A 21,354-nucleotide genomic window follows, 5' to 3' on the forward strand; every position below is an offset into this window, starting at 1 on the left:
GGGACTGGGCTGGTATGCAAAGCAAGCCGAACCACAGCAATCAGAGATTCCTACAAAGAAATATATACACGGCCTTTGGCCACTATTTGTCATCGTGATGGACACATAACCGCTTCGCACACACGGAGTACATGTCCGAGCTTGCCTCCTCAACGTCGATGTACCCTGAGTCTACGCCGTGGCCATTTGCCAGCTACGTGAAGTGTGCCATGGTCAACAAGGTACCCCTTGTAGGAAGGAATGAGAGGCAAAAAAAAAACAGCAAAAAGAAGTGCGCCAAACGGGATTCGAACTCGTGTCTCGGTCTTGCCCAATATGGGGATGGGAGGACCGCATCCTAACCACTAGACTATTGGCGCCAAGTGTGGGTGAGTCAGAAGACTTTAGTCCTATGGCCCACCTAAAAACTGTCTTCCTACTGTGTAGGTTCAGAAATATCCGCGCATCATGTTCGATTCTGGATTTTCTGATGAGGTTGATTCAGATGTTGCTTTCTGATCATGGATTAAGTGAGTTGAGTTCCTTGATATCATGAAATTCCTTTGATAGGTATGAACAGACGTAGGAGAAAGAAGAAAAGAGAGAGAGAAAAAAAAAAAAAAAGACAAACGCCAGCGCTATGCTTATTCCAAACCATGCCATGACTCCGAGCGGTGGGTCAACCCAGAAAAAAAAAAGAATTTTCCCTCCAGTATCTATCTACTAGTCGAGTATCCAACGTAGACCCAATTAAATGTGAAGAAATCAAGCAGCTCTGCCCAAGCTACCAGATGATACAGCAGCAACTGCTGCCCCTTCGGTAGCCGCAGGCTTCGAGGTCCCCAGAGTGTCTGCCGCATAACGTTTGGGGACTTCTTCATCAAGGAAGCATCCCAAGCCCGCGAAGGCCTCGAGTAATGTACGTGAATAGTACTCGCGTAGGTCGTACCCGCCGGCCTGCATACGGGTATCTTGTCGGATAGGGTCGAGGTAGCTGGATGGATAGTAGTCGCGCAGAGTATAATAGTCGCGTTTGCCGGGGATGAGGCCACCGAATGGGTCGTAGGGCTTCTCGGGCTCTGGGGTTTTGATCTTCCTGAGACCTTTGATGAGGCCTGCACCACCAGCCTCGCCAGCCCGGTCGGCTGCCGTGGTCCCTGGACCAGCTTTCTTGAGGTCGGAGCTGCGCAGTGCAGCTTGTTTCTGCCGAATGCGGTCTTCCTCGCTGCGTCGAGCAGAAGACTTCTTGAGGAGGACCTTGTGACTCTCACGGGCAATGGTGGCTGCGTCGCCCGGTTTGCCAGCCGCAAGTCGGCTGAGGTAGTCTTCGCGGCCTGCCTGGACCTCCCGTCGTTCGTTTTCGTATTCCTGCCTTGCGGCCTCCCGACGTATTCTTGCCAGTTCCTGCTCGTGCGTCTGCTGTTCCTGAAAGGAGGTGGCTTCCTGGGCCTCGAGAGCGCGGTTGGCGCGGATGGAGCTCATATTTTCTGTGGCATATCTCTGCAGGTCTGCTTCTGTCTTCGCAACGTCCGTGCCGTAGACCAGATTCGCAATGATTTCTTCACGCTGCTCGAGGAAGTCGTCCCAGGCGCGTTTCGAGTCGAATTCTTCTTCTCGGCGGTTGAGGCTAGAGGTCATTAGTTCGACTAGAGCCACTAAAGACATTCCTCAGCATAAATAAAACAACATACATCGACATTACCCTGCGCCGAATATCCACCTCCCTTTCCACGTGAATATCCTCGAATGTCTGCTTCCGAAACCTGGCCTTTCGCAACGTCTTATGACAGCCGGCGACAGGGCAATTCGCCGGACCTGACGAAAAAATCCGGTCCACGCAGGACTCACACATCTTATGGTAGCATTCTGGGTTGATGAGAAATCGCATGTCCGGGTTCAAGTAGCGGGACGATTTGCAGACGGGGCAAACCTCTGGATAGAATCGTCAGCACAGCATCGCGGCTTCACAGGCAGATTCCTGTCTCTTACCATCTTCATCGCCACGGTGAGCGACTCCATCTCGCGAGGGAGGCATGGCTGCTTTCCAAAGTATATGAACAAGACCTCAACTGCGGAGGAAGAAGTTCCATCAATGACGACTTGGCAGTCGAGCTGATAATCAAGAGCTGGAGCCACCGGCCAATCAGATGTATCCGCTGCGGAGCTTCTTTTCTCTTCTTTTGCCTCTAGGTGAACAAAATCTAAGTCTTCTACACATCTTCTCGCCGAGTCCCTCAGCTAAGATATATCCCTGGGGTTTTCTAGCATATCGATAATTTGTTCAATGCTCTGCTAAACCATCTTTCCTCGTATTCTGAAGTTCTCTACGCGAAGATCTCCACAATGAGCGCGCTTGACGGCGGCTTACAAGATCTGGAACGGCAGCGCCTCGAGCTCGAAGGGAATATCCTGAAACTCCAGGAATCGCTCTACCACTGGCGAACCTGGGAGGCTGAGTACGAGGGGTTGAAGGAAGAAATCAATGATCTCGATGATGACGCCACGACGGACGATTTCCTTCGCGTCGGCCGCGACTTTGGCGGCTCGCTGGTCAGCGAAGACGAAATCAAAGTGATCCTCGGCGAAAAGCAGGGTGTCCACCGGTCAAAGCAGCAAGCTGTTGACCTCATATCGAGGCGGATTGACTATGTGAAGGAAAATGTTGCGACAATGGAGAAAAGACTGCGGACAGCAGAGAATCAAATGTATGCGCTGCAAAGCGCGGAACAGATGCCTTCGGAACCTACGGCCGATTTTCCTATGACCGAGATCACGGAGGAGCTGGATGAGGACGGAAATGTAATTTCTAGCTCCACGTCTACGCCTGGGAGTAAGGCGCCTGAACTACTGGAGCTTTTGAAGAAAGCCGGAGTCAAGGATGTACCTGATGTTCCGCATAAACAAGACTCTGAGCATACCGCTCCCGCTTCGCAGTCAAATGCAGGAATTAATGAGACCACTGAAGTGGAGATAGATGAACCTGAGGATCATCAGACAGCTACACAGAATGGCGCCTCTATGGAATTAGAATCATTAGTGGAGGCGCGCAAAGAGAAGCCGATCACCGATGTTGACGAGTCTCCGGAGGATGCTGCGCTTCGCCGTGAAATGCTGCGATACAGTCTGGACGAGGTGGGAGCCGTTGTCGCTGAGCTCGAATTAGACGAGGATGCCGACGATATCTCCGTTGATGAAGAATATGGTTACGACTATGATGATGATGAAGAAGAGGACGAGGATGAATTCGGAAGAACCCGCCCCGTCCTGGATGAGGATTACCACCAGCAGATGCGTGAGCTGGAGAAGAAGTTGAACGCCAAAGGCATGTGGAACGTGGGCAAAGATACCACCGCGCTTCCAGAGGATGTCCAGCACGAACTCGAGAAACCTGCTGTGGTCCGCATTCAGAAGTCAGATGAACTCAGCGACTCACCGATACCAGAGAAAAAGCCGAAGAAAAAGGTCGCATTCGCTGATGACCTAGACATTGCCCCTGCGTCTCAACCCCCTGTTCTAGAGCCTCGGAAGCTTCCACCAAAGGAGCCGGAGGTTGCCACCATGTCAGACTCGATCATCGAGCGTACCAAACCAGCTGAGAAGAAGCCAGGCGCAGACAGCGGTCCAAAGAAGGTCTCGCGGTTCAAGAGCGCCAGGAAGGCACCTGAAGGCACCCCAACTGATGATACCGCCGCGGTGGCCCTCCCTCCAACCAACGCTATCCCCCGGCCTGCGGAACCACACGTATCTCAGCATAAGTCCACCACGTCGACCCCGGTTACATTACCTCTCTTCCCCGCCAAGCCGACAGAGCCCAAACCTTTCTCGCAGCCAATCTCAGATATCGTGGAGAAGCCATCACTACCACCGCAACCCGAGGGTCCCGATGGTAAGATCCTCGCAGACACGCTTGTCGAGCGGCCCGTCTCCGAAGGCGCCGCCGCTCCTCCCGAGCCGGACGAACTCGACGAGCAGCTCCACAGAAAGGAGATCGCAACGGAGTTCTACAGGATGCGCAACATGAAGATCCAGCAGGACGGCGGCTTCGTCGACAACGAGCCCGAGATCGTGCCTATCGAGACAGAGGAAGCCCCTAAACGCGTGAGCAAGTTCAGAGCCGCGCGCATGAGGCAGCCGTAGGCATCACGATTCGCGAGGGGGAAAAAAAAGGAAAAGTACAATTCGAATCAAAGCATTGACCCATTGCATATTTGCCCATTCAACTTCACGTAGAACATACATAACCCCTTCCCTATAGAAACCGGAATTCGTCCCTCTGCCATCTGCTCCCCGAAGCTAGGGCAGAGTCGTGACCATACCGAAACCAGTGGTATGGTTCATCTGGCGAGCTTTCCAAGATCAAAGCGACAGGGCTCTCTGACTGTGTTTCGTCCCCGGCTCATCGGGTGCACGTATTGTGCTCGTCAAGAGAGTACTTACGGGCATCTGGTGAGCAAGGAATCCCCGTGGGACCCAGTTACGTTTCACCCTCAACATACAGTATCTCAATTGATATGGTTTTAGTAAATAACTAATTTCAGAAAGTTTTTTTTAAAGTATTCAAGGTGGATTGAGTCATACAAGTTTCATCCCCAACTTTCAAACAAAGGTTTAATTTGGGATTCAAGTCCACGGAGTTTGTATTTTCTGGTTCCATATGCACCTAAAAAACACAGAGGATCCTTGCTACTGCGTAAAGTCATGCAATCATAAGATCATAGGAAGAAAACACCAGAACAGCAGTGCGACAGTGCTTGAATTAATAACCGAAAGACTTTTGGAGACGCGCCAGAATTTTGAAATGACTTCCAAGTTCTTCCTTCTACTAGAGGCGTGTGCACTGCTGAGGTGGTATGGGTATCGCGCGTGTGAGATCAGACAAGTACTACTTCTCCCGGGGCGTGCCAGAGACATAATCTGTCCATACGGATGCTCAAGCTCACGACGACGAGATGCAAACCGAGGGCGATAACTTGTCCCAAGAGACTGCGGGACCTCAGGACGAAGCCCGCCAGCAGAAGCAACGGATAAAGAACCCAGGGAGTGACCGCCAGAGGTGCGCACGGCTGGAGAACGGAGACCACCTTCACGAAAAAAAAAGCCAGAGGGAGCACCGGCACCCTAGGCAGCTGTTGAGATGACGCGAGGATGAATAACCTGGTCAAAATAGGGCGGGCCGGTGGAGGAGGAAGTAAATGAGGTGAAGATTCTTGTTCCTCTGTTTGCTCCATGAAATCATCCTGATCCTGTGGCGGAGAGTGTGCAGCAGCAGAGATCCTTGGCCGGATAATCAGCTCTTGCTCAGGACTGAGTGAGGGTCTTCTCCGTGGGTCACTATCTGGGGCAGCCATGATATTGTTCGATTCGTGGGGAGGGTTGTGCCGCATTGGCACTGGACTCCGGGATAGGACATCTGTCGCTGAGACTGATGGGGGCAGTAACGAGGGGTTCGGGCTGTCGACTGGGTGAATTCGAGAGCTCGAGCGTAAGTCTGGACCATTAGAGCTGGACCTCCTGAAGCGGAAAGGCTCATTTCCGTTTACTCCGGCCTGGATGCCACTCAATACTTCATCCGCACTTGGCCGTCTATCCGGATCCACGGATAGCAGGCGCTTAAGGAATGTGTATAGCTTCTCAGGCAGATCTGGTCGTAGTCTCCGAGCATCATCAAAGCCGGTCCATTGAGTGATCTCTTCTCGAAGCTGGTCCAGATCCTCCTTCTCCTCATTTATAAGATCGGCATTGCTGTAAGGAAGCTCTGCAAAGCACAAGAAATGAAGAATCATCCCTAAGGAGAAGATGTCAGACTTGAACGTGAAATTGCCGAATGGTCCTCCTGTATATTCTCGCCGTAAAACTTCTGGAGCACAGTACGAGAGGGTTCCCGTCGCACCAGTCGACAATCTGGCGGAATCTTGTGCCTGGACCTCGCCAAAGTCACTGACCAACACTCGTAAACCATCACTTGTCTCATGTAGCAAGCAATTGTTGGGCTTTAGATCACGGTGAATATAGCCGTTCACATGAAGGTAGCGGAGACCCGAAGTGATATCCTTGAAGAATGAGTAGATCTCCTCGAAATTAAGCTTGCGAGGACCACCAAGGCCCACTTGCGGTTCGGGCGCTCCCTTGGATTTTCTTCGAAGGCGCTCTTTCAATTGTTGTGCGGTCGTCTGACTTTGTATCGAACCACAGATGTAATTGTGGAGATCGCCCGCGTTGCAGTATTGTTGGAGGATGAACGCACATGGCACACTTGGTCCAAAGGTGCTGATTTTGGCATTCTCCAGCCACACATGACGGTAGGAGACAAGATTCTGGTGGGACAGATGCTGCAATAGCTGGACCTCCCCAAGAACCTTCTCCAGCCATTCGTGGTCATCACCAACCGGGACACGCTTGCAGGCATAATGTCCTAAGGAAACCCCGTCCAGCACGTGCTTCACAAGTAGGACCACGCCCTTACCACCCTTTCCAAGGACTCGTTCCTCAACAAAGAATTTCTTGAAATAGTCAGGGATAAATGCGGCTGAAGATATTCCCTGGGGTCCACTGGAAGACGATCCAGGCACGCTTGTCGATCCATCAGCGAGAGCAGGTTGGGCGAACCGCCGACGCGGAGAAGGAGGATTTGACGAATTCACCGAACTAGGCAAACTATTGAGCATGCGGAAGTAATCCGGATTGATGAATTCCGGCTGTGATCGAGGACTAGCATGGTGGCCTTCCTGCCCTGCATTGCTCTCGCGCAGCGGACGATGGCAATACGGACAATCAGCTAATTCAAGGTTATCTTGGACGTCGGAGGCAGTTCGAAGTACAAGCTGCTGGGCATCCCGATCGTAGACCACGACCGAATCATTATGGCGTCTGTAGTATGAAGAAAAGCAAAGGTACTATATTAGACCACCTAGCCTTGGCACATCTCATAGATAGGAAGGAAGGAGTCCTTACAGCACAACGCCAGAGTTGGAAGAACCGTAGGGAACGATAGACATGCCCTCTTCCGCCATTATCGCGGGGATGGTGACACATCTCGTGAGGGCACGAAGGAATATATAGCTGTGTGCGTAATCATGAACAGCAGGGTTCCACAAGACACAAGACGCAGACGATTCTGTGCTGTCCAGGGATACAACATATGATGCAAACCGAGGAAGGACAGGAGCGAGACGCATTGGGCGAAGGAGAAGTGAGGCTAGAGGCGGCCCCACAGGGCCGACGGGCGGTGAGGACAAGACGGGATTTCTTCAGGTGCTGATAATCCCATTCAGTGGTAATCTCGTCCACCATGCTTACAAGGAGGAGGTAGGAAGTCCAGATTGTGGGTTCTTATGACTGATATTTCCATTTGAGGAACACTATGGGTATCTATGGTATAACAATGCGATGCGCTGGGCATCAGGCTCCGCCGCTGTCGCAGCGGAGAAAGAACCAGGGGAGCAGCGAGGTGTCATGCCCGGTTATATGTCGTGTAAATCTACGACTGGACTGACACGCCTCGTCTCCAGGGTCTCGACTTCGTCAGCCTATGTACTCAACTTCCGAGACGCGTATGCCGGATGTTCCCTGAAACGCATGCAAGCAGAATGTGATAGAGGTCTCTTGACTGGCGAATGTACCCTGTCTGGGTGACGATCGTCGGGGGGGAAGGGCCACGAAATCAACGAAGCAACGTTGTGGCGGTGGTTATCCAGCTGAAAAGCGTGGGCTCGTAACTAGTTAAAATGCTGGAAGGGGGGACTTCAAATCACTCCTCTCCGCTTTCTTCATCGCTGACTTCAAGATTCGCAATTGAATCGTTGTCGTCGTCGCTCTCGCCGAATCCTTCGAACTCTCCATTCTCGGTCTCATTGTCCTCTTTGCCAGAAGTACTCTGCTTGACATCCGAGGGCTCAGAGGTCGTCTCATCGATCTTTCTCTTTCGGCCCATCTCTCCGAGGCGGCCTTCTCGGCCTTCAATCTTTTCATCCCCGTCACCAGTGGACTTGGGCGGGATAGTGAACCAAGGAATCTTGCCTCGAAGGAAATCATTGATGACCATCTTGGCAACACCATCCAGATCTGGTTCGCCTCCACGAAGGAGCCTACCACCCTTGCGAGCAAGGATACTGAGGAACTCGATAGCACCCTCCACGCCCTTAATGCCATAAGTGCGTTCAAGGTGCTTAGGTTGAACCTTGCTGAGAACTGCAGGGATGTATTGTTCAGGGTTGTGGACATTCTCCACACGGCAGACACCGCGAAGCAGAATATCCGTCTCGGTGTCGTTTTGGTTGGGAGGGACCACACCAGGGCAGTCGATCAGGTAAATCCGCTTCATCAACGTGACGTACTGCCAGACCTTGGTCTCTCCAGGAATCGGCGCAACGGTGCACACCTTCTTATTGCGTAGAGTGTTGATGATAGATGACTTTCCAGTATTGGGATAGCCAATCAGTCCGACGGAGATCTGCTTCCGGTCGGAGTGTAGCGAGGAGAATTGTCTGAGAAGCTGGATCAAGGACCCCTTCCCGAAGGAGTTGTTGATCGAAGCATGAAAAGCCAGAGTAGGATAGTCTTTTGAAAGGTGTCGTACCCAAGATGCCTGGTAGGACGTGTTAGTCAATGGTCTACCAGGTGTAAGAAAACAAAAATCAAAACGATTGCGCAAGAGACATAATGATGTGTGAAATGTTACTAAGAGGACTGCCACGAAGCTGCCAAGTGGCAGAAGCAGCACTCAACTCACAAACAGAACACTGCTTGGCCCTTTGCGACCGGCTTCCAAAACGAAAACCGATCAGCCTAACTTCAGAATGAAGGTCGGCGCGGGCAAGCGTCAATCTGCCAAAGCTGTAACAGACAAACTTCCATAGAGAATAGCACGACACAAAAGCCGCAGGAAGGAGACTTGACTTAGCGATGGCATGGGCATGGGTAGCCCAATAGAAGTATACAGGGGTAGATGGGACCGCATAGGGGCTAAGGGATGAAGGATGAGGCAAAACGGGAGAAAGTCTTACAGCCACGTTCGTTGGTACAAGATCGCACTTGTTGAGCACGAAGATCAAGTGCTTGTGCGGCGCCTCCTCGCGAATGTACTTCTCAACACTTCTGCAACGTGTACCTTCAGGATCACGGGCATCAAGCACATGGATAACAACATCCGAAGAATCGATGACCTTATACAGTTCGTTCCAAATTCTCTTGCTCTGACCCTTGGAGAAGACGGACTCTCGTGCCGTGGTAGCTGTGCTGAGGGTATCGTCTTCATTAGACACATCTGCGGAGACGATGAGGGTACCATCTTCATGAGTGGCTTGGTCTGTCTTCTCAACAAACGCATCATGCATTTTGACTGTTTCACTAGCCAAGTCTTCCAGAGAAGCGACACCCAGCTTGACTCGCTTTCTTTGAGCCTTGGGCCCAAAGGTATCTCCATAGGGAGATGTCTCAATAGCCATCTTCGCCTCGTGCTGCTTCAATCCATTCACGGTGGTATTCTCTTTGATCAGACTCATGGGCAGCTTATTGGTCTTGAGAAGAACGGAATACGGATCGGAAGCACGTTCGGCGACTGCGTCACGGAAAGACGTCAACGCGTCCTGAGAGATGACTCTCGTATTACCAAACCATTTACGGTTCGGTTCAATGCGAGCTGTGGGAAGCTCTCTCGACTGGTACGAGGCAGCCACGGTGATATTTCCCTCGGCATCACGTCGGGGCTTTCCATCCTTCAGCCTGTTCAGCGTCCTCACCTTCTTCGCATCTCTTCTTCAAGTCAGTCATACCGCAAACGTAGAAGTGTGAGAGAAAAAACACGAACTGACCTGTAGAAGTTTTCACCCTTGACCTTCACGTTGGCCATGCCATCTCCAACCTTCCCCTGGCGCACCTTACGGTTCGCCTCCTTCTTTCCTGTGCCCATAATGGATACTACACCTATTTGCAGCCTTTAGAAATATTATTTCAAATTTTCCAAAGGCAGGAGCACAAAATCAAAGGTTGGCAAAGCGCAAGAGAGAGAAGAAGAAGAGGAAGAGAAAAATTTCCTCGTTAGTGAGAAATTATTTTTTTTCCGAGGCGGTCGCCAAGCCTTTTAGTGCACGGACCAACCGTAAGAAAATCGCTTCATCCTGTTCCGACTCCCGCAACAACACCGCGACTCGAATCGTTCATTCATATTATAGCGGGCCGTTGTCTTTCAGCGTCTGGCATTGGGTATCCTCGATCTCTACCGAGGGGGGGTTTTTTTTGGCTCTATTTTACTGCACTCGATTTGCCGGTCGCGGAGGTTTGCGTGCCCATCATGTCTCTCTTCCGCAACTGCAGGGCTGCTACGGCGCAGGTCCGCAGCTTCTCCTCTTCCTCCTGCCGTCGAGTCGGGCCCGAGTCCCCTAATTTCATTGAAGTTCCTCGAACAATTCAACCCGATCTTCCTTCGAAACCCAAAGTCAAAGGTACACTGCCTGTCCCGCGAGAGCTCTTCCCTGCCCGCCGAGTGGACAAGCCAACCGAGGAGTACATTGCTGCCGCCACGCCACTCCCGTCGAAGGAGACTCAGATCGACCCCAATGACCCTCATGCTGAATATAAGGATTGGAAGCGGCGGATGGCAGACATGAGACGACTGAACCTCCGGGAGGGTCTCCTGGAGTTGCACAGCCGGAAGCAGCGAACGGACAAGCTCATGATGCAGCGGAGCACTGAGAAACAGAGACGGCGCGAGCAAGTTCTTCGACAGCCCGAGAGAGATGACGAGCGCTTGACCGGCCCCTCCGTTGTGCAGGAAATGCTACCCAAGCGCACCCCCGTGCTGCCGGATCCCAGCAGAGAGGAACGTCTGGCCACCTCCCGTGCGAAGTTGGAGAATAAGAAGATGCAAGACGAATTGGAACGCCAGGATAACTTACAAGCCCTCTACATGAATGCTCGCACATTTATCACTACCGAGGCTCAACTTGCTGCCGAGATTGAGAGGGTGTTCCCCGAGGGTGAGAATGAGGCATGGCGCAGCGATCACCAGCAGGGCGAGAATGTCTGGAACCTGGGCGTGCCTCCGACAGTGCTGAACATTGTCAATGAATCGAGGAAGAGCGAGGCCGCTCGCTGGGACCTTATCCAGGGCAGAGTCAAGAAGCTTGGGGAGCAGATCACCGGAGGCAAAATATGAACTGACTATTTGTGAAATATTGTACATTATTGTATTGGACTTATGGAGCAATCCCATCGAAACTTGCATGTATAATTATCATATTTGATAGAGCCCAGTGTTTACAGCTTTCCTGCTTCCTACGGAACGGATCTGGTATGGACTGCACATAGGCCTCTCTTTGTATCTCTCCAGGAGTACCAAGCAACTGCTTTTCAATGGTGGGCATTACCTCTCATTCATTGTCATTTTGCATCAAAAGTAAAAGAGAGTTCCCACTCTGTTTCTCTTGTTCCAAGATTTGTTCCCTGTTGAGGATTGTTTCCAGCCAAAAGGGCAACATGTGTATTTGGTGCATTCTTTTAGATTGGAACCCGTCCTTATAACCAAAGGAGCGATGACTCCTTGAAGCCATCATAGTGATTCTTCTAGTCCGCAGACGGAAGCATCTACGCAAGAGTGCCTTGAAGCCGCGCTATATGTTCTACGGTTTGCCACTAACTATCAGGGCACTGGGATTGCTTCCATCAAGAAGAACCGAGGAACAGTGGGACCACATCGGGGACGATCTTCATATCGAGCGCCCCCTCTTTTGTCCAGAACATCCTCCAACCCTGCATTTTCATAAAGAAACGGCCAGATTCGAGTAAACAGCTGAGAATTTCACCCTGGTGATGCAAGACTTACATCGATTATGATGATCGACGTTGACACACTTCATCATTAGGTTGTACGATCAATCATCTCGCTCCACGGGAAAATCAGGACCATCGTTCCAGCACCGAAAGAACAGTGACGCGCTGGGAGGACCTCTTTAGAAAGAAATCAACTCGATTCGCATCGGGATGAGCTCTGGGATGTGGGTGGAAGGACTTGGGAGTCCTGCACTCCAACGAAGCGGAGGCTCGTGTGTAGCACTCACACTCACCTAGCTCGCATCCACTCTCGATCCAGTTCGGGGTGACGTTGACGTGGTGTAGGAGTGTCTTAGATGGTCAATTCAAATTTTGAATCGTTGAGATGGCATAACCTCAGGACTCAGGAGCCAGCTTGGTGAGTCTGTGTACCCACAAAATAATAATGTAGCATCAATCGAAGGGCCTGGCAAGAATTTCAGACCATTCCAAGCCGAGTAATCGATTCAAACCCGATACAAACTGATCTAGATATTTACCTGATGGTGCCTGGAAACCGGAGTACTGTGTCTTGGGTGGATCAGGGGGAATAAGATGGTGCCTGGCTGATGGAATTTTTCTGAGCTTTTGTTTGTTGTTTTTGCTCATATTATTATTATCATCATGAATGGCAATATATCCTGCTTCTGAGAGGAATATTGGACGGATGAACGATAACTATGGGATCCCCAATGACGCGGCACCCTGTTGATCGACAAGATGAGTTGTTTAGTCCCTATTGAGTACCCAACGAGCAGATGAGATGGACTCAAGATGCCCACAACGATCATAATTTGATTACCTAGACGAAATGTACTATGCATAACAAGTGTCATTCATTACGTTTAGACTGGTGTCTCGGTTGATAATAATCAATTGGCATCGTCATATTCCTTCATTAGGGAATTGAGTATCTATCTACGGAGTACTCCATCGTCTCACCCATTCACCTTCCCATCTCCCCCAGTTCCAGCTTTTTGCAATCCACCCTTGGTCTCTATCCAATTAGTAGCTAATCATACTCGCCATAATATCCATGATTCCAGCTGTCTCGGATGCTTGGACCCTTTACCCTTGCTCATAGCCTCATAGGCTATAGCCTGTTGCAAAAGCGACTAAACACCATTAGGAAAAGGCAGTCGACGCCGCCCCTCTTTGTGGCCATTTTCTGGAAGCTTAAGTCAACCCCAACGATCTCTCTCATGGATCCATGACGTTCACTAGATGCAAGGCACCTCACCAGTCAAAAGATACTAGTTATGGGGTGCAGGAAGGGCAAGTGTCCACTTATTTCCGGATTCTGAGAACTGTACAGTAGCCCAATTGTCGTGTTGTCAATGTGTGTGCCTTTTTTTTTTTTTTTTTTTTTATCCTTGGCCCTCTATCCTTTGGTCACTGCATCTATCATTCAGAAGCTGATAGGAGATTATGAATAGCAGCAGAGAGCCATGGATATGGCTTCATTTGTCCCCCAGGCCGCATCAGCAGGTTTCTATTGTCTCAAGCTCAACCAATTTTGCGTAGTGGCAGTTCCGTGGATCAGCCCTGGTGTCGCCACTGGAGTTGTGCCTTGAAGATGCTGGCTGAACCGCATATCGGAGTACATTGAGGCCTGGTTGAACAGGGCAGACTTTCCACAGCCAACGACAATGCTTTTCATGGGCTCTGATGGGTCCTACTGGGTCCACTCGCTAGCTCATACATTGCAGTAATGTCTAATGCAAAGGAGATAGTACAGTGAATACCTCTTTTTGTATGGCCACCGTTGTAGCCCACTCGTCTCTCGGATCGAAAGGTGGAACATGAAATCCGATGCCATTCATCGCTCCTCCATAATGTAATGATCTCGCTAGTCATGTCATAACTCATGACGTCGTCCATATCCAATATCCTGTGCTATCCGATGCTTCCAGGCCTCCCCGGCAGTGTTCGGGCAGTGGTCTGCTTGTTTACTCGATGTTCTCACATGGTTATGATGCCTCGGACTGGTCAATGCCCGGCCCACCTTTCTTTTCTATGGCCCATTCTCATTGTATGTAGGGCATCTGCCCATGCTTTGTTTCTATTTTGGATCCTCGTGTGGAGGTATGAGGTGTTGTTGACCTATCTTGGTCGGGGTACCACTGGTATATCTGACCCTGCTCACAGAGTACCCACCATACTGTATAAGTAACAGGTACTCTTCGCCCTTCTCAATTTATTTGTTGTTATACTCAAAGCAGAGAAAAGATCAATAAAGGGTCTTGATCAGAACAACATCAAGCCTTCTTTTCCATTCGTTACCCTGCATCTTGCGGCCTCATCTTCCGTTCGCTTCCTCAGAATGAAGAACTTCGCCACCATCGCGGCTCTCGCTGCTGGAGCTAATGCTCTTGTCACCAGAGACAACACCTGCTGCTTCCACCTGTCGGCATCGGGCGGTGCCTCCGGCAACATCGGTCAGCTTGATGATGGACAGAACCGTGTCTATGGCGGTCTCCCAGAGGGCGAGTACTGCATCAACTCCGATGGAGGGATTATTGATGCTCACGGACGTGGATGCATTCTGACTCGTAAGTGATGCACTTCCAACGCAACCCAAGTACGAATAAGTCTAATCACACCTCGATAGCTCCTACCACCCAGTTCCAGTGTGACTCCGGTGCTCAGCCCACCACTGGCTTCTCCATCAACGCTCAGGGCGAGCTTGTCTATAATGGAAAGACGGACTTCGTCGCCTGTGCCACTGGTCAGAATGGAGGAATGAACCTGTACACCACTAAGAGCGCCGATGTGACTGGCTGCACCGACATCAAGTTGAAAGCCGACACATGTGCCAACACCGGTGCTGGCGGCAACTCAGGCTCCAGCTCCTCCGCCATCTACAGCTCCACTGTCTCGGTCACCCCTACCAGCTCCGCTGGCGAATCGAGCACTGTTGACCCTAGCATCCCCGCGCCCGAGTCCAGCGCTCCCAGCTCGACGACGACCGTCAAGACGACTATGACGACCACCTACTGCCCGGAGACCACCCCTGCTGGATCGGGCGCTCAGCCATCGGCTCCTCCTAGTCAGGCTCCTCAACCTTCCACTGCCCCTGGTTCCGGTGGTGCTCAGCCCTCGAGTGCCCCCAGCTCCAGCTCTCAGCCCCAGCCCTCTGCTACCCAGTCTGCCAGCGCCAGCTGCCCCACCGATCTCTCTGGCAAGTACGAATACCCCCACCTGATTGTCCCTGTCGACTCTTCTGCCCCTAGCAAGGCCCCGGGCACCTCGTACAACGGCACCGTTTCGTCTACCATCACCTCTTTCTTCAACTTCGACATTCCTTCCTCGGATGCCGGCAAGACCTGCAGCCTCGTCTTCTTGTTCCCCAAGAAGGAGAATCTCGAGACTTCTTCCTACAGCTTCAGCGGTGACGGCAAGATCGACTTCGCCATGCTCGAGTCCGCTGTCAAGGCCGAGACCTCTTACAGCAACGCCCCTGGTATCAAGAAGGACTACGGCGTGACCACCGTCTCGCCCGGCAACTCTTACCTCATCTCTACCTTCGAGTGCCCCGCTGGACAAGCGGTCGGCTTCGAAATGAAGAACGCTGGTAGCACCGAGCTCAACTTCTTCGAGGACTACAACCCCTCTCCGTAAGTGTCTTTTTTCTCTCTGCAAACTTGCACCAATGGATCTCAGAAGCTAACATTGGAATTCTAGTCTCGGTCTGTACATCACTGTCTGCTAAATCAGTCGATCAGACATCACGCGAAACATGACTGATGCACCCCATGGCAAACATTTGAACAATATTGCTTTTTATTATTGATTGATGAGATGACACATTTCTTTTCCCAACCCAAATTGATGCAGAACACCGGGTGTACATCAGAATGACGGGACTAAACCCCAAAGGATCTTGATGCTATTTTATTTAATCTGGATAGTCTTTTTTTAAGTACATAGGATGATAGCATATGAATTGTACAATATACAATCGATCAAGTTTCAAACAAACTCAACTAGGTACCATTTTTCCCCCTCCCTCCAATAATAGTCAATAGGCAACCGAGCTTTGCAAGTCGACGCTTAACCAAGCTTCCAAATGTTTTTGACTCTTTGAAAATCTATATTGTGGAGCATATTACGGTGTCGCCGAGATATATCTACTCCGTATATCATTATCCTCACACCGAATAGGGGACGCTGACAGGGTTCTTCGCTGAAAGCTAGACTTAAAGTAGCGAGGGTAACCTTGTCACTTTGTCAGGCCTCCCACACAGTCCCACTAACCATCTATTACTTGCAAGTGTATACTCTTCAAGCCATTCCACAGTGTAAGCGCGCAAAGAATGGTGCTGCCTAGGGCAGGCACTGCTGTGTGCCTCAGGTTTCATTCAAAAGTCAAAGCACCTGACAAATCCGCTGAAGAATGTTTAACTCTGGTGCGTACTTCTGAAGTAGAACAGTGGCACCTCTGACAGTATCTTTTACTATGATTATCTAGATAGTAGTTCAAAATATGTAGATCAACAGATATCTATCCTCAATAAAACCAGGCTATAAAACGACATCCAGAGATCCAGAATGAAGAGTGAAGAATCCAAAACGGACAATGAGCACTGGGACTGTGGTGGCTTAGAGATTATTAGACTTTGGCGCCCAGAATAGCCCGGCCGTCCCAGGGCTCCAGTGCGGATCCCCTCAGGTTTCCTTGGGCCCTTTCATTGAGCGCATAGCAGGCAGATACATCAACAGGCCCAGACACGCCCAGAGCACATAATCCGGGTCTCCATCAAGGCCTGAATGGCCAGTCTTCAGGGCCGATCCAAGCCACAGCACACGCTTTCAAGTCTTAGCTGTTGAGGTGGCAGCACCTGTGGTTAATTTTTTCCTTTATTTGGTATGGTTGTTTCTTCTTGTGCAGGGGCCTATTAATATGATTTCATCCTCTCTGACAAACTCTTTTTCTTTGAAATTGTTTTCTCTGTTCGGGTTCATTTTTTTCCCTTTTAACTGTCGGTGTCTCTTCTCATTGACGCTGCCGCGCGGGATCGCGGGTTTCTTTCTTGGTGCATCATCTGTTTCCACGGGGACAACAAGACAACGGGAGAAGTTGTTTGCGCTGTGCTCCAACTCCAAGAAATAGCCATAGGCTACCAGTACCACACTCAGTGCGTCCACAACCCAGCAGATGATCAGGATGCTTCTGTTCCCCTTTTCGTGTAGACCGGGGCCTCTAATCATGAGATTCAGTTGTTCTTGAGGCTTTCTTTGACTTGCTACTCTGTTGTTTATGGTCTTGGGTTCCAGCATTAGCGTCAGGCAGGATGGATCATCTTCCTTCTAAACTGCCGTTCTCGAAGCGGCGGCTACGGCCGCGTGTGGTCATCTCGTGAGTGTCGGAACCGTGGATGTTGAGTTGGATGGACCTGTGCTAACACCGGCGTGTTTTGCTGGAACAGTTACATTGTCGACTATGTGATTCTCATGTTCGTACCTACCATCCCCGCTATCCAAAGCGATCCCAAACTCATCATCTCTGTCGCAGTGCTTGCATCGTCGGTTTCTGGATCGTCGACTCCATCGAACCCTATCACCAGCATTTCTCGCTGAGGAACATCTCCATCCAATACCCCTATGCCGTCCATGAGCGCATCACGATCCAAGAAGCCCTTCTCATCTCCGGCGTTTCGCCCTTGGTTATCATCGCGGTCTATACGCTCTTCATCGACGGTCTGTTTTCACATCACAAACCGCAAAACCCTGTGTCCGGGAAGAGAAAGTTCTTGGGGCCATACCGGTGGAAGGATCGTTTGTGGGAGTTCAACTGCGGATTTCTCGGCCTTTTGCTCTCGCAGGGCCTTGCGTTTCTGATTACCCAGACGCTGAAGACTGCCTGTGGAAAGCCGCGGCCGGATTTGATTGACCGGTGCCAGCCTCGGCCTGGTAGCGTGGATCTGATTCCCGGATTATCTAATTCGACTATCTGCACGGGCGACCCCGTGCTTATCAAGGATGGATTCCGTTCGTGGCCGTCCGGTATGTGTTCTCTCGTTCGGTTGTCTCTTAGAATATTGCTGATTGATTTCTAGGCCATAGTAGCTGTGAGTTTTACTTCGGTGTCCGTGTCATATCCAGCAGTATAGGTTACTAACCAGACATTCAATCAGCATCGTTTGCAGGATTGTTCTATCTGACTCTCTGGTTGTGTGGGAAGCTACATTTCATGGACAACAAAGGCGAAGTGTGGAAAGCCATCATCATAATCATTCCTTGCCTTGGCGCGACACTTATTGCGGTCTCGCGGATCATGGATGCAAGACACCATCCTTTCGACGTGATCACTGGATCACTGCTCGGTGTAGTCTGCGCTTATATCTCCTACCGGCAGTACTTCCCGCCCATCTCCGAGCCGTGGAAGAAAGGCCGCGCATATCCCATTCGAAGCTGGGGCACGGACCCTGTAATTCCCAGCAACGCTGAGCGTCTCGGAAGCTACGACGAGAGCATCACTGCTCTTCGAAACCCGGACGAAGAGAGAATGAATGGAGCCGGCGCACCCGAAACAAGCATCCCCGCACGAGTCTCGCCGACGTATCTTGCGTCAGCCAATCCATACACGTCAAACGTGTACAACCGACGACGACACGATGATGGAGAATGGTCATCTTCAAGCGAAGATGTCGCCGATGGATACGAGATGCAGCATGGCTATGCTCGCACACAGAACCCAGGAGTGGGCGGTGACCTCCCGAGATACGAGGTCAACACGTCGTACCAATCTCAGACACAGCCCGTGATACCGGGTGTCAGCGCTCTCCATGCATCGCCAGAAGCGGTGACTTCCCATGCGGGGAGAGAAGAGCATTGAACCCCAGCGGATCTACGGTTTCAGGATATGTGAAACTTGAGTTTTGAATTCGATACGAATCGTAGATACTGACTTGTTCTGGCTCATAGACTGCCAGCCATCTGTAGAATATCCGCCCTCCGCCATGATTGATGAATATGTGTTGAATATGGAAATGCTCTGAGGCTTGTACTCTTTTTTTTTTTTTTTTGGTTTTGTTTTTGTTGTTAACATATTTCACTGTCACTGTCTGATAGAAGCTTATACCAATGGTCATAACTGGCATGGAAGAGTACAAAGGCCTTTTTACTGTACGAGCTGGCAGGAAGTCTGTCCTCTTTGCTTTTATCGACAGCTCATAAGACCAGAGTCCTGTGGGTGCTGGTCACATAAAATATACATCCAACTACTCACTGATGTCACTGCGTTCCTTTCTTGAAATCAATAACGATATCCCATCTACTATTTACATTATTCTGTTACTTTTCCTGGGGATCTGGCCAGGTACCTTTGAAAATAAGCTAAAGATCACCCATGGCTAGATCCTCGTGGGCGCCCGACCCTACAGTGGATCTCAACTCAGGCACGGATAAATGCATGGAACTTGGACATCAGTGCTGAAGAACGGGATATCGAGCTGAAGGGCACAATACCAGCATGATAATTTCCCATTCGATCGTTGGGAAACAATATCTTAGCTCCGAAGCACCCAGGTACCGCTACATCCCACGTGTGCTGTCGATGAGCTCTCACGATGCTGAGTTGCCCAGCCACCCCGCCATTTCGCTATCTGAGTCGCCCAGCCTCCCCATTCATCGTACTCCATCATCATCATCCTCGCCGAGGGACCTTCTCCCCCTTGTACCCTTTCCTTTTTCTTCTCTGTGGTTTGTACTTATCCAGTTCCTGGATTCCACGTTCGACTGCATTCTTGCATGCATATCTTCCTGATCTCGCCTTCGTGCGTTCCGGTTTGTTGACACTTGCTCCAAGCCTCCCCGTACCACACCAAAGCACCAGTGGAGTCGAGTATACAGGTTAACGCAAGGGGAGTCGGATACGACTACGAGAACCTCGAACCTGTGCTTCCTATTCTTCTTTCTTGACCTGCTCGGGCATGAATCTCTAGCGAACTCGTTGACTTTGAGTTTCATCGCAAAGTGCATTGTCTCCACATCTCTCGACGTCTCACATACCTCAAATCAACTGGATTTACATACAGAGTACTTGGAAAATCTAGCGGAAAAAACAAACAAGTAGACACGATGATTGGAAGTCTGTTTTTCATCTTCAACCGTTTGGTGGAGATCGTCTTCTTGATCCCCATCATTGGAATGATGGTTAGTCTATACTTTCTATAGTTGGGTCCTATCGGACAGCTACAGTTTCCTCCGCCTGGAATGCATGACTAACATATGGCGCAGGCCTACTTCGTCGACGGTTATCTCAAAGCAAATCAGATTACACCGCCGTACATCCTGGTGCTCTTCATCGTCAGTGTCATTGCGGTTTTCTGGTGCTTTGACACCCTCATCCGACACTCGACCACCAAGCGCTCTGCCATCTTCGTCGCCTTCGTCGACCTCCTCTTCTTCGGCGCCTTCATCGCCGGAGTCTACCAGCTGCGCTTCATCGCAAAGGCCGACTGCGCTCACTGGAACGCCGGCTCTGTCTGGATCTCGCTGGGCCCCTTCGGGTACTATGGGTACGAGGGCAGCAACCCGCTGTCTCTCGACGTCAACAAGACCTGCGCAATGCTGAAGAGCTGCTTTGCGCTAGGCATCATGGAGACGGTGTTCTTCTTCTGGACGGCCATCCTGGCGCTCTTCCTGTATAAGGGAAACAGGGAAGTTGTGGTCAAGGAGACGACGACGGTGCGTCGGCGCAGCCATAGCAGCCGCAGGGGCCATGGGCACCGGCACCGTAGCTCGTCGAGGAGCCAGCAGCACTATGTTGTTTGAGGTGCCAGGGATATCATGAGAATGATGACGATAATTCACGATTAATGAATGATTTTATGGAAAACGTTCGGGGTGCTTTATACGAATATGAAAACGAAAGATGGGCTGCGCACTTCGCAACAGGAAATGGGAACGGATTGAAAAAGGAAATGAGAAGAGAAGAGAGTAGAGAACTCGGGCAGACCGGTCGCTTCTAGCTGAGGTCTTTGGTCTTGCTTCGGGAATATCATCTCGGCTGACAGGAGGCGCTGGGATTGATCTACACAGCTGCCCAAATCTTACGTATGAATGCCTGGCACGATATTGGATTTTTTTTCTCGCGATGATTTGGAATTGACGAGTCATGTAGCGCTTTAGGTTTTTTATTTTATTTTTTTTCTAAATTTGTATCTTGTTCAGCGCTTCAGCTGCTTTCTGGTCCTTGAATATTGAGTCTCATCATTTCGGTCTCCGTCCGTGCCTGCATACGCCAGACTAATGCTACTATTTGAATTCCACCGCGCCAATGATGCCCTCTTAAGAATCTTACTTGACAGGATCGGCCGCATGCAAGATGAATCACGAGTCTCTCAACCAAGATTTGGATCTGACGAGGGAGCTGGGAACCGGGAACCACACCTGAAGTCCTCTAAACCCGTACCTGCTGAGGCCGTGGTCGTTGCCTGCATCCCATGTCCCTGTATCGCCGTTTCATCGCTCTCAGTCTGGTCAAGATGGTAACGAATGGCTATGGCTGGCCCTGAGCAACGCCACGTACCTAGTGACGCGTGATCTGACTGTTTACTCCGTAGT

The 21,354-nt window shown here is 50.7% G+C and overlaps 7 protein-coding genes and 1 non-coding gene across 8 annotated transcripts, besides 3 other annotated features; 4 read left to right on the forward strand and 4 right to left on the reverse strand.

Annotated features, from left to right (window-relative positions):
- Positions 1–272: 272 nt before the first annotated feature.
- Positions 273–359, reverse strand: ACLA_048270. The gene has a single exon. It is a non-coding gene; the product is annotated as a tRNA-Gly (tRNA).
- A 207-nt stretch (positions 360–566) lies between these two features.
- Positions 567–605: a repeat region.
- Positions 606–744: 139 nt separating this feature from the next.
- On the reverse strand, positions 745–2,014 carry ACLA_048280 (TFIIH/NER complex subunit TFB3; the record flags this gene model as incomplete). The annotated part of the gene is made up of 3 exons (XM_001271783.1): positions 745–1,606; positions 1,671–1,911; positions 1,969–2,014. 3 exons carry the CDS (start codon positions 2,012–2,014, stop codon positions 745–747), a joined length of 1,149 nt encoding a protein of 382 aa, XP_001271784.1.
- Positions 2,015–2,322: 308 nt separating this feature from the next.
- On the forward strand, positions 2,323–4,116 carry ACLA_048290 (prefoldin-like protein; the record flags this gene model as incomplete). The annotated part of the gene is made up of 1 exon (XM_001271784.1): positions 2,323–4,116. One exon carries the CDS (start codon positions 2,323–2,325, stop codon positions 4,114–4,116), a length of 1,794 nt encoding a protein of 597 aa, XP_001271785.1.
- A 734-nt stretch (positions 4,117–4,850) lies between these two features.
- ACLA_048300 (protein kinase IKS1) lies at positions 4,851–6,989 on the reverse strand (the record flags this gene model as incomplete). Its single annotated transcript, XM_001271785.1, has 2 exons — positions 4,851–6,846; positions 6,931–6,989. 2 exons carry the CDS (start codon positions 6,987–6,989, stop codon positions 4,851–4,853), a joined length of 2,055 nt encoding a protein of 684 aa, XP_001271786.1.
- Positions 6,990–7,726: 737 nt separating this feature from the next.
- Positions 7,727–9,886, reverse strand: ACLA_048310 (putative GTPase NOG2; the record flags this gene model as incomplete). Its single annotated transcript, XM_001271786.1, has 3 exons — positions 7,727–8,563; positions 8,982–9,729; positions 9,789–9,886. 3 exons carry the CDS (start codon positions 9,884–9,886, stop codon positions 7,727–7,729), a joined length of 1,683 nt encoding a protein of 560 aa, XP_001271787.1.
- A 381-nt stretch (positions 9,887–10,267) lies between these two features.
- ACLA_048320 (uncharacterized protein) lies at positions 10,268–11,131 on the forward strand (the record flags this gene model as incomplete). The annotated part of the gene is made up of 1 exon (XM_001271787.1): positions 10,268–11,131. The coding sequence occupies one exon, from the start codon at positions 10,268–10,270 to the stop codon at positions 11,129–11,131; it is 864 nt and encodes a 287-aa protein (XP_001271788.1).
- A 2,001-nt stretch (positions 11,132–13,132) lies between these two features.
- Positions 13,133–13,153: a microsatellite.
- A 954-nt stretch (positions 13,154–14,107) lies between these two features.
- ACLA_048330 (PAP2 superfamily protein) lies at positions 14,108–18,622 on the forward strand (the record flags this gene model as incomplete). The annotated part of the gene is made up of 4 exons (XM_001271788.1): positions 14,108–14,336; positions 14,396–15,401; positions 17,300–17,790; positions 17,922–18,622. 4 exons carry the CDS (start codon positions 14,108–14,110, stop codon positions 18,620–18,622), a joined length of 2,427 nt encoding a protein of 808 aa, XP_001271789.1.
- A 174-nt stretch (positions 18,623–18,796) lies between these two features.
- Positions 18,797–18,827: a microsatellite.
- Positions 18,828–19,866: 1,039 nt separating this feature from the next.
- Positions 19,867–20,562, forward strand: ACLA_048340 (uncharacterized protein; the record flags this gene model as incomplete). The annotated part of the gene is made up of 2 exons (XM_001271789.1): positions 19,867–19,941; positions 20,026–20,562. The coding sequence occupies 2 exons, from the start codon at positions 19,867–19,869 to the stop codon at positions 20,560–20,562; spliced, it is 612 nt and encodes a 203-aa protein (XP_001271790.1).
- Positions 20,563–21,354: the final 792 nt, after the last annotated feature.

The sequence above is a fragment of the Aspergillus clavatus genome, genomic scaffold (assembly GCF_000002715.2).
Source record: "Aspergillus clavatus NRRL 1 1099423829800 genomic scaffold, whole genome shotgun sequence".
NCBI classification, from domain to species: Eukaryota; Fungi; Ascomycota; class Eurotiomycetes; order Eurotiales; family Aspergillaceae; genus Aspergillus; species Aspergillus clavatus.